The sequence below is a fragment of the Myotis brandtii genome, unplaced genomic scaffold (genome assembly GCF_000412655.1).
Source record: "Myotis brandtii unplaced genomic scaffold, ASM41265v1 scaffold231, whole genome shotgun sequence".
NCBI lineage: Eukaryota > Metazoa > Chordata > Mammalia > Chiroptera > Vespertilionidae > Myotis > Myotis brandtii.
The window spans coordinates 972,060-984,369 of NW_005358689.1; the positions used below are offsets into that span (position 1 = coordinate 972,060).

Sequence of the window (12,310 nt, forward strand, 5' to 3'; positions counted from 1 at the left end):
TCATATGTCAAAGCCCTAACCCCTGACGTGACTGGGTATTTGGGCATAGGGTCTATAAGGAGGTGATTAAGGTTAAATAAAGTCATAAAGGTGGGGTCCTAAGTCAACATGACTGTGTCCTTATAAAAAGAAACACTAGAATGCTCCCTCTCCTTCCTCTTTCTCCCTACACACACACACACACACACACACACACACACACACACAGCAAGGAGGGATCAGGTGTGGACACAGCTAGAGGGCGGCCATCTGCAGAAACCAGCCCTGCTGGCACCTTGGTCTTGCACCTCCAGCCTCCAGAACTCTGAGCAAATACATTTCTGTTGTTTCAGTCACCGGTCTATGGTAGTTTGTTATGGCAGCACAAGGGCATTGGTAACACATATCAACACGTAGACTCGAGCTCCGTGAGGGCGGGGGCGATAGCGGACTCCTATTTCCAGGCTTAGTAAATACTTCGCACAATGCTTGCACAGAGTAAGTGCTTAATACACTCCTGTTGAGTAAGCATAAGCGTGGATCATCTATATATATAAAAAGCCAGTGACTGGAACGCCATAATGACTGGGAATGACTGGTCGCTATGACACCCACTACAGCGGGCCAACCGCCCAATCAGGGTTGGGGCCAGACGGCCAACCTCCCTTGGCCCCTCCCCTCAGCCAGTCCCACCCCACATAGGCCCGCAGCCCCTCACCCCGGCCTGCCCCACCCCTGATTACCCCCTATTGGGGGTGGGGCCGGCCTACCTCCCACAGCCCCTCTCCCCCCTGCCGGCCCACCCGTGCATGAATTCGTGCACCGGGCCTCTAGTGGAAGATCAGAGGCTGAAAGTCCGGCTCAGTTTCTCACCATCGGAGCTCAAAGCATGTTTGAACCCCATCAGGTCAGAGCAGTGAGAACTCAGACCCCTCAGGTGCTGTCAGTCATGGAGGAAAGGGCAAAGTTCAAGACAGAACCCTCCCACTGTCCTTCCTGCCATTTATGCAGCTGTTGTGGCCACCTGACCCGGATATCAAGCCAGAGGGAAGAGAGAGGTTAGCCATAATCAAGTGCTCAACTCAACAATATCTGTTCAACCCAACAATATCCTATTCATTGAGTAGCCGGTCCGGCTGCCGGACCTGGCTGCAGAGCCCGTGCCCCCTGCCCGGCTGTGGGTGTGGCCCGGGACTCACTATGTCTCGCTGAACTCTGAGATCACAGCGGACAGCCTGGTGCCTGCCCTCTGGGAGCTCCCACCCACTGTGGAGACCTGATGCTAGGCTTCCTGACATCTCCATCCTCTGCACGTGTGTTAGTCAGCAGACACGTTTCCTGAGTCTGTAGGACACACACAGCATGGTCAGGTGAAAAAAAAAAAAAAAACGAAAGAAAAGATGAAACAACTGTGGTCCCCAGCTTCCAGGAGCTTCCAGATGTAAAAATGACACAAATCATAATGATGAAGATCAGGAGGACCCTGACAGTCAACACGTATTCAAACCTCACTCCGTGCCAGGCACTGTGCTTCCCATATATGCACCTGTGGAACCTTCCCAACAGTTTAATGGCGAGGGTATTATACCCATTGTACAGATGAAGAAACTGAGGCAGAGGCAGATGAAGCAGTGTGCCCTGCATATAAAGCAATTGAACGGTAGAGCTGGGACTCCATCCCAGGGTCTGCCCCTAGACCCTTGTCCTCACTGACCACACTACCGACTGCATGAGGGACAGGGACCATCACCTGAGAGGACCATACTCCTCTCTAGAATGACAGGGCCGGCTGGGGGCGGGGCTCCACAGGTTGGTGAGAGCAGGCACCGCATGGAAAGCAGGTGCACGCTCAGGGGAAAGCAGGTGGGGGCTCTGGGCGGCTTGCTCGGCCAGGCCCCGCAGTCCCCTCTCTGACCCTATGAGGGAGCTACAGGGCTCCCATCACCCCTATGGACCAGGCTCTCTCCATCCTCCTCCCCAGCCCAACTGTCCATGTTTCCTGTGTTCTGAGGATTCTCAGAGCTGAGGGGGCCCCGGGACCACCCAGGAGGTCGCAGAAAGAGTAGCCGTGAGATGTCAGCTGTCTCCGAAGGGACAGGACAGCTCTGTGGAGGCGGAAAGGGGACGAGGGGAGTCCAGGCCCGGGAAGCGCTGCATGAGGCCTGCGGAGGAACCAGCCCAGCGCCCGAGGGCAAAGCAACCCAATAGGATCGGCAGGTGGGACACAAATTTTGCCCCCAACATTGTGTTTGCCAGGTCCAGGGACCACCCTGAGGGCAGCATCTTCTGGACTCTTCGTGCCTAGGAGGCTATCTTTGTTCTTCAACTTGAGAGCAACTGTGTGTGTGTGTGTCTGTCTGAGCCCAGGAACAGTCGTGAAAAAGTCGAGTCTCCATGCAGATCGAGGGCCCAGGGAGAAACGGGCCTGGGACCAGCCCTTGCATTTCCGTGGAAGTGAGCTTCCACCACAGCGCCGAGCGCATGACCCAGTTTAGCAACCACCTCAGCTCAGCGGGTCCTGGAGGAAATGCCAGCTATTAGAAGCCCGAGGCACGCAGGAGGGGAGACGCACACAGACCTCACACAGCAAAGGGGCGGCAGGGACCCGCCACCGGCTCTGCTTTTGATGAAAAGCCCTGGTAACCAGGGTGCAGGGAGGAAGCTGAGAGAGAACAATTTTTAACGGCGTGGCAACCACAGACTCACGGGAATCTGCCCTTGGACGCGGCTGTGATCCACCCAAGGCACAAAGGCGACTGGCTGCAGAGACGGGGCAGGGTCACCCCCATTTTTAGATCCTCGGGTGTGTTGGGGAGCCCCCAAAGAACGGATCCTCCTTCCTCGGACCAGGTAGGGCAGAAGCTCCGAGCACTCGTTACCATGTAAATGAAACCTGCAGGGGCAGCCACTCAGCAGAGCCACTCTGGGGGGGTAGGAGGAGTCGGGGGGTGGGGGGGATGCCCAGCTACCTCCTACATCCACACAAGGCCCTCTTCTATCCATTCAAAGCCCGTGCTCAGGCCTGATTTTAAGGACTCCTTCCCAACGCAGATCCTGGCATCCAGGAGCCCACACGTGGCAAAGAACTGAAGACACTCGGGGCCAAGAAGAGGCCGGGCCGGCTGACAGGCAGCTGTCCTGAAGGGCTCCGAGGCTGCAACACAGACAGAAGACTCCCAGGCATCCCCGCGAAAGACTAGGAACCCTGAGATCTCCAGCCCACAGGCACCCCAAAGCGGCATCCCACCTGCAGGGCTGCGACGAGGCTCTCAAGAATGAGACAGCCAGCAGCTGGAGGTAAGAGGCATTCCAGGCGGAGAAACGCCTAGTGATTCTCTAGGCCAGCGGTTCTCAACCTTCCTCATGCCGCGACCCTTTAATACAGGTCCTCATGTTGTGGTGACCCCCAATTTCGTTGTTACAAATTGAACATCATTAGAGCATAGTGATTAATCACAAAAACAATATGTAATTATATATGTGTTTTCCGATGGTCTGAGGCGACCCCTGTGAAAGGGTCGTTCGAGCCCTAAAGGGGTTGCGACCCACGGGTTGAGAACCGCTGCTCTAGACCTAAATGCAGCGCCCCATTTCTCCGCGGCACAAGGGCCTTCTCCATCTCCAGCCGTGACTATCTCGGGGCGCGCCAGCAGCAGGGACGGAGCACAGATTGCACAACTCATGTTGCAGCAGAAGAGCCCCCTAGGGCTGCCTGACATCGTGTCGCACAAAATGAGCCTCCACGGGGTTGGGACCTGCACGTGGGGAGCGTCTACAGGCTGTGCCCAGCATCCCCGACCCTCCCTGGCACAATGGCCGGAGGCGCAGTGGAGTGTCCCTTCTGACGCCATCACAACTGAACTATAAACTGCCTCCCCTGACCCTGCCTCCTCCATAAGCACAGCCCGCCCCTGGGAGGTGCCGACCCTGATTTCCAGAGGAAGAAAGCAAAGCATGGAGAGGTGGAGGGACGCGCTGCAGAGAGGCAGAGCTGGTCACTGGGGGTGAGGGTGACCGAGGGGTCGCTCCCTGACAACGGCACCTTTGAAGAGGAACGACAGCCAAGAAGGTGAGAACTTGGAGGACTGGGGGGCAGGGCTGCAAAGGACGGCGGGGGAAGGACACGCCTGGGAAGCCCTGAGCACCTCCGACATCCCAGCGCCCAGGAGTACAGATGGGGCGACAGCAGGGAAGTCCCCCGGCCACTGTCATGACATTCGTGCACAGGGTCCCCTCTGCTCAGCATCCCCGGAAGGGAGCCACCCGGAGCCTCCACGGCCACCCAGTGACCCCGTTCAACGCCGATCTCCCCGGTAAGCCGTGGGGAGGCTGGAGGGAAGGCGGAACGATATTCTGACTCTCCTGCAGCCCCGTCTCAAGCATCTCTACGCGGACCCACCACCCTCCCAACCACAGCCTCCCCTTCCCGGCCCTGCTCTCCTGTCGGTCCACTAGGTATGGGCCCCCAGAACTCACAGGACTTACCCCATCCCAATGGGAACATAAAATGACTTTCTTGCCCCCAAATCAGAATGGGCAATGGACAGTCAGAATCAAGGTCTGCCGTTGTTTTTACCCAACTGATTATCAGCACAGTGGCTCCTCCTCCTTCCTGGTACCTCTCTCTCTCTCTCTCTCTCTCTCTCTCTCTAAATCAGAATGAGCAATGGACAGTAAGAATCAAGGTCTGCTGTTGTTTTCACCCAACTGATCATCAGCACAGTGGCTCCTCCTCCTTCCTGGCCTCTCTCTCTCTCTCTCTCTCTTTAAATCCTCACCCGAGGATATGTTTCCATTGATTTTTCAGAGAGAGTGGAAGAGAGAGGGAAAGACAGAGAGAAATATCCATGTGAGAGAGACACATCGATGGTTGCCTCCTGCACAAGCCCCAACCAGGGCCTGGGCCAGGGAGGAGCCTGCAACCGAGGTACATGCCTTTGACCGGAATCGAACCCGGGACCCTTTGGTCTGCAGGCCGACATTCTATCCACTGAGCCAGACCAGCCAGGGCCTTCCTGGCTTCTCTTGACGCTTAAATGTGCATGACTCCTGGGCTTCGCCCTCAAGCCCTCTCCTTGGCTGGCTGTTCCCTCTTCCTGGGAAAGCCCAGCCCCTCCCACAGCCCCAGCAACCCTCTACATGACACACGAATCTATGTCTCCAGCGCTCATCGCTCCCCCGAGCACCGAAGCGAGTTTTCAGCTGCCTGATGGGCAGATGGTGCCCCAACGGGGGTCCTGCAGGCAGCGCAAGTGTCCTCATTCACAGTGAACCCATCAGCCTCCCTCCCCAATGGCCACGGCCAGGGCTCCGGGAACGGCCATTCCTGCACCCCCACATCCTGCCGGCTGTCCGGCCTCTTCTTCACATGCATCTATCCCCCCTAGTGACAGCCTCATCGTGTCCCCTCCTGGGCCGAGGCAAGCGTTTCCCCACCGGCCCCCACTGGAATATGCGTTCCCCGCGGGCAGGAACTTCGTTTCATCCTCCACCTGGTCACCGGCAGATGCACAGCAAAGAGTTACGAGTCAGGGTTCCATCTCGCCTCTGTCTCCACATGGCTAAAAAATTCTCTCCTAAAGCGAAGATCCGATCCTGCCAGGCCCCTGCAGGCTATGGTATAGGCTCCGGGCTGACTGCAGTGTAGCATTCAAACGCCTAAGCCGTGGTATTAGCTGCCATTGTGGTCCCACCTGCCTGTCCGATCTCTTCTCAAACTCTCTGCCCTTCTCGAAGGCTGCCCTGAGCTAGTCCTCGTCTCTGGTGCATGGACTATGGTATAGGCTCCGGGCTGACTACAGCGTAGCATTCAAACGCCTAAGCCGTGGTATTAGCTGCTATGCGGTCCCACCTGCCTGTCTCTGCCCTTCGCGAAGGCTGCCCTGAGCTAGTCCTCGTCTCTGGTGCATAGTCTTTCTCATTCGGAGCCTGTGCGACCCTCTCTCCTGGGATCAAGCACCTGCTCTGCCTGGGAAATCATTTTATTACCCAAGACGGAGCTCAAATGCCATCCCCTTTGGTAAGCCCCCCCCCCCCCCCCCCCCAACGGAGATAAATCTCCGCTGTAGGACCTATGATACTGTATCATGATGGAGAGATCTCTGATGGGTCTACTGGGACCCAGGATCCGTGACCACCCAAGGATTTCAATACCACATCTCCCTCTCGGCCTGGGCCGTTGGGTATGACCATGCATGTGTCCTGCTACATCCTTTCGGGGCCACGGAACTCTGGGCACCCTGGCACCGTGAAAACAGCAAGCATATTCATTCCCAGTTTGTGGATGGTGATGTCGGTACCTCGAGTAACTACACTGCCCCCTGTTGATGCGTTTGATCCTTACAACCATCACGGGAGGGGCAGGGGTGCCCGTCTCGTTCCCATTTCACAGACAGAGATACTAAAACCGAGGCAGAAGTGAGGTTACTGGTGGTGATGTCAGTACCTCGCGTAACTACACTGCCCCCTGTTGATGCGTTTGATCCTCACAACCACCACGGGAGGGGCAGGGGTGCCCGTCTCGTTCCCATTTCACAGACAGGGATACTAAAACCGAGGCAGAAGTGAGGTTACTGTCACCCAGCCAGTTGGGGACAGTAGCAAGTGGCCACGTGTACCTTCTACCGGGCATTGCTATTCCTCGCCAGCTCTTTGCCTCAGAAGCTAAACTACAGCCTCCTCCACGTCATCATGACAAGCAAGTGAGCACCTCCCGTCCATGAAACAACGGTGTAGACCAGTGGTTCTCAACCTTCTGGCCCTATAAATACAGTTCCGCATGTTGTGACCCAACCATAACATTATTTTCGTTGCTACTTCATAACTGTCATGTTGCTACTGTTACAAATCGTCATGTAAATATCTGATATGCAGGATGGTCTTAGGCGACCCCTGTGAAAGGGTCGTTCGACCGCCAAAGGGGTCGCAACCCATAGGTTGAGAACCGCTGGTGTAGACAGAAAGGGGATAGAAAAAAAAAAACAAAGGGGGAAATCTGCACAAGCCCTTCAAAGGCCACCTGGCGATTCTGAACCGGATTGTTCTCCACCAGAGAAACTGCAAGTTTCTAAATCATTATTTCCCCGTTTTGACCTAAACATGGAGGCGGCCCCCATCGGCCAGCGAGTGCATGCCACAGCTGACATTTGCAGATCCGTCCCCCAAAAGAAGCTGTTAGAATGCACCCCTGGATGAGGTTCTAACACTGAGACTCAGTTACCAGCAGTCTAAGAGAATCACTGAGAAGCTTAATCCTCTAACCCTCTCCGATTTCCACAGAGCAAGCAGGCCCCATTGTTTCTCGCCTGGAGAGAATCAGAACCCTCTGAGGTTAAGTGTTCAGGGAAGTTTTAAGGCTTCTTCTACGGGCTGAGAGTCTGAATTTGGAAACCGGCTAGGTCAGTAGCAACGCTGTCCACACACAGATTTTGTTTCCAGAACCCACCGCAAGAACAGATCTCATTTCTTTCTTATAAGAGCCTCTCTCTTGCCGGTTCACCCGATTCAATCACCTCTACCTTTGATAAATGCAATCAGACCGAAGAAATAAGGTCTCTTTCGGATTTTGCTACACCGAGAGGAGGGAATATAGCACACGAGTGGCCCTCGCGGTGTGTAGCCCGGCGCCCACGCTGGTAATTCCAGGAGATTAAAGTCGCCGTTTTCAAACAGCAACATGAGCCGGCCAGGTCAAACCTGCGTTTCCCAAAAAGAAATCACTTACGCATCCTCTCTTGAAGAGCTCAATGCAATGGGGTAATGATGAAATGAGCATTGATCAAGTTTACCCACCTCTGCAATTCCTCTCGCTTCTAAGAATAAATGTGGAGACGAGGCATTCATTCCTCAGGTTCACACCTGTGTCTGCCCCCAGCCCCCGCCCTCCTGGGGGAGTTGGGGCGGGAGGGGGGGGCATGATATAGGCTCATCCACCACGTGCTCCCAAGTTCACTGCCAGTTGCAAACAACGTCGAGAATGAATTTGTTTTACTTCTCTGATGTCCCCCAGTTTACCTTGTTTAAGATTAATAAAGCAATTACAATCCTCTCAATTAAAAGGCTATTTTAAAATGCACTTTTAATTCTAGTTTGTGAGCAACTCAATTATTTCTATTTGGGTTTTTTTTTTCTTCTTGAGTGGGTAATTGCTGTCTTAGAGTAGCACAGGGTTCTTTCTCTTTTTCTATTTGTTTATTTATTTATTTTAGTTAATCCTCACCCGAGGATATTTTTCCATTGATTTTTTTTTTTTTAGAGAGAGTGGAAGGGAGGGGGAGAGAAAAACATCAATGTGAGAGAGACACATGGATTGCTTGCTTCCTGCATGAGCCCAGACCAGGGCCAGGGATCGAGCCTGCAACCCAGGTACATGTCCTTGACCAGAATCGAACCCGGGACCTTTCAATCCATCGGCTGATGCTCTATCCCAGGGGTTCTCAACCTTCCTAATGCCGTGACCCTTTAATACAGTTCCTCATGTTGTGGTGACCCCCAACCATAAAATTATTTTCGTTGCTACTTCATAACTGTAATGTTGCTACTGTTAGGAATCGTAATGTAAATACCTGATATGCAGGATGTATTTTCATTGTTCGCGACCCACAGGTTGAGAACCGCTGCTCTATCCACTGAGCCAAACTGGCTAGAGCACGGGATTCTTTTGCTTAAAGAAGAGGAAATACTGGGCCAAATTGTTCCCTAAAACTTAGCATCTCAGGCTCAGACCATCAACTCTCTTGAATAATGATGGCGTCCGGGTTCTGGCCTTCAGTGGGCTTGGGGACCAGTGGATGAGACAACACTAGGAGGAGGGTTATGCCTAGTGCAGCGGGGCACCAGGTGAGGGAGAAGTCAGGGACCAGGGAAATAGGAAACAGATCAGGGCGTTTGTGTTGGGTCTCAAAGAGCAGTCTGTTCACTAGACAAAAAATAAAGAGCAAAGGAAGGCTCTTATAGGTAAAAAGAACATGACATGCAACTGTGCTGGGAGCAGGGTGGGGATCCGCATTCAGTATGTACTGAATGGATGAGGCAGAGGCCAGATGAGTACAGCGTTGTGTGGGCCCCTCCTCACTACTTGTATCTACATTCATAGAACAGCCACATAATTTCCATCCCTCGCATCCACCCTGCAAATTAGGCGGCATTATCCTCCCTGAATGGATGAGGAAACCGAGATTTTCAAAGCCCCACACGGCTATGAAGGAGCAGAGCTCGGCCTGGGTTCCTGATAATTTGTGGATGTGCGAGTGAGCCCGCCTCCAAGGACTGATTTCTAGAGCAAACTCGTAGCTCTCTCCTCTCCTCCCACGTGGACCATTCCAGGCGGCCCTCAACGCCTCTCTCCCCATATATCAATCACCTCTGGTAGCATGATTGGATGGAGGAAGAGAGGCTAGCCCCGGCCATGCCCCGTCAGATTCTGGGATCAGTGGGGATCTGTGTCTCCTTGTCACCCCGGTGTTCGTCCTCTCGGGGTATCTGGTCTTAGCGGCCCCAGATGGGGGCCCCTTTTTCCCAAGTCACAAAAGACAAACTGGAAAGAGCCACCCCAACGTCACCTGAGGCCGATTCAGGCGCATGAAAGCCCTCCCACGACTCAAAGAATTGAATGGACTCTGGGTTCAGGGACAAAGCCTTTCGGTTTTGATCGAGTTCTTTTTTCCCCCTTTTCTTTTTCTAATCATTTTCTCAATTTCTCTCCTTGCCAGTTCAGGCTTTTGCTGTCAGGCTTGTTTTGGGCGCAGGCTTTTTCTCCCGGCTCAGACGATTCTACCTTGCTATTGTTGTGTTCCTTTTCCACTGAAAGCAATCAAAAATGAAAACCCACACATCCCAGAACAGGGTCTATTAAATATGCACCTTTTTGTAGATCAAATAAAAGCATTCTCTGAAGGCTGACGTTCAGGGCCGAGTATCACCCCGAGGTCAGACACTGGGGAGACCTGTCCCTCACAGGCCACCCGCATCTGGGTCACCAAGAGCGATGGTGAGAGTCCAGAGCAGGCCGACTTCCTTAAGGAATGCCTTCGTCTAAGGCAGCGGTTCTCAACCTTCCTAAGGCCGCGACCCTTGAATACAGTTCCTCATGTTGTGGAGACCCCCAATTTCATTGTTACAAATTGTTGAACATCAAAGCATAATGATTCATCACAAAAACAATATGTAATTACATATGTGTTTTCCAATGGTCTTAGACGACCCCTGTGAAAGGGTGGTTCGACCCCCAAAGGGGTCGAGACCCACAGGTTGAGAACCGCTGGTCTAAAGCATCGCTGGTCGCCCTACGCGGTTTGGCTCAGTGGATAGAGCACTGGCCCGTGGACTGAAGGGTCGCAGGTTCGATTCCAGTCAAGGGCACATGCCTGGGTTGCGGGCTTGATCCCCAGTAGGGGGCGTGCAGGAAGCAGCCGATCAATGAGTCTCCTCACCCCGCCATCAGCCCCAATGGCTGGCCAGGCCAAGGGACCCCACCTGTGCATGAATTCGTGCACCGGACCTCTAGTATTTCTACAAAAATAAGAGCACCAAAAAAGCTGCCTCTGCCTAAAACAATGAAACCAAAAACCAAAACAGGGCCTCCATCCCAAGCCAGTGTCTTCTCGCTGACTGACAGGTGCGTTACGAGAAGTTCCCTTACAGCCTGAGCATCTCAGATCTCTGAGCGGGAGGCCTGCGTTATCGATGCCTCTGTGTTCAAGTCCAGCTCATTCCCCTCCCCCACCTTTGCTAACTTTTCATGCATTTTTTTTTCCATCTTCACCTTGGAATTCTCCAAAACAGCAGTAGTTTAAAGCACTAAAATGGTTTCTGTAGTATCGATCAATTCCTGGTTTTCCACCGATTATACTTGGTTTATTAACAGTATCTTGGCTCTGCAGCATGGTTCTCTGTCCTTCTCACATGAACAACACCTCAGCGAGCGCTCATGGAAAGTCTGGAATGGACAGCAGTGATGGACAGCAGTGATGGGCAGCGAGGAGCCATGGGGGCAGAGACTCTTAGGCTCTGAAATCCGGACAGGACCTCCATCTCGCTCCCTCCACCACAACCCGAAGGCAGCCCCTGTCCCAGAACTGACTGTGGAGTCCGCCTATGGCGTCCGCATCACCACCTTTATCTCAGCTAACGTCCACTTCCTGCAAATCAGGCCTGGAGACGCCAAGCAACCCTCCAGAAACACATCTGAAGAACACCTCTGCATCCCCTCCCCACCCCGACGCGCACAGACACCCCACCTCCCAAGGAAGGAGAAAGTTAACTCTCCAGCAAACCTGGCTGCAGCCAGTCTGGCCACGTTCTCGAACCCTTCACATTCACAAAGGGGGTCTCGCAGCTGAAACCTGAACTGTGTCTGCTGAGGGCACAGACAAGGGTCAGAGGTCCTCAAGCATCCATTATCCAGAAATACACTTTCTCTCTCTCTCCCCCAAAATGAGAATAATAGGTCAGCCTTATTGTCTTTCCTTTAGAGCAGCGGTTCTCAACCTGTGGGTCGCGACCCCTTTGGGGGTTGAACGACCCTTTCACAGGGGTCGCCTCAGACCGTCGGAAAACACATATATAATTACAAATTGTTTTTGTGATGAATCACTATGCTTTCGTGATGTTCAATTTGTAACAATGAAATTGGGGGTCACCACAACATGAGGGACTGTATTAAAGGGTCGCGGCATTAGGAAGGTTGAGAACCGCTGCTTTAGAGAAAGCAGAAGTCAGGCTGCTGGGCAGCTGGTGGGAAGCTCCAGACAGAATGTGGGTGTGTGAAGCTGTGCGGGGCTCCAGAAGAATTTGGGGGGAACTCCGGGGGTTTTGAAAAAGGGTGTTCTGAGGCTGGGACACAGGGGCTCCTCAGGTTCTGGGGTACCCAGAAGTCGGGATGTAGGGGGCGGGGGGAGCGGCGGAGCTGTCCTGCCAGCCGGGCTCCCCCTCCCCTGCCGGGCCCTCCGGCCACAGCCACAGCCAGAGGGAGTCAGTCACTCACCACCCGTGAGCTGTGCAGGGCCGAAGCACAGGGCCAGCTGGAACCACAGGATCACGGCCAAGAGTCTCTGGGGGGACTGAGGCTGCTGCTGCTGCTGCTCTAGAAATCCGTCTCCATGGCTCGGGTTCATTCCATAATACATCTTTCATCCACACAGGGCATGCGGCTGGCAAGAGTCTGCAACCGGGAACGCACAGGACTATACCCCCGGCTGCCTGGGCTTGGCGGGGGCCACACTTCCGCTCCTCCCGTGGAACCGGAGGGAATAGGGGGGGTGGGTAGAGGGGGGTCGACTTCCCCGACTCCATCCCCGGGCCTCCCCCGCCCCCTTCCCCAGAGCGCCATCAC

General features: G+C 54.0%; 1 protein-coding gene across 1 annotated transcript in view; it reads right to left on the reverse strand.

The window, feature by feature from the left end:
* SUSD4 (sushi domain containing 4) overlaps positions 1-12,174 on the reverse strand; it is a gene marked incomplete at its 3' end in the record, with an annotated part of 72,567 nt that extends 60,393 nt beyond the window's left edge. The window contains exon 1 of the mRNA XM_005866508.2: positions 11,963-12,174. Coding sequence (XP_005866570.1) covers positions 11,963-12,104 — 142 coding nt within the window. The remainder of the gene's footprint in view (positions 1-11,962) is intronic.
* Positions 12,175-12,310: the final 136 nt, after the last annotated feature.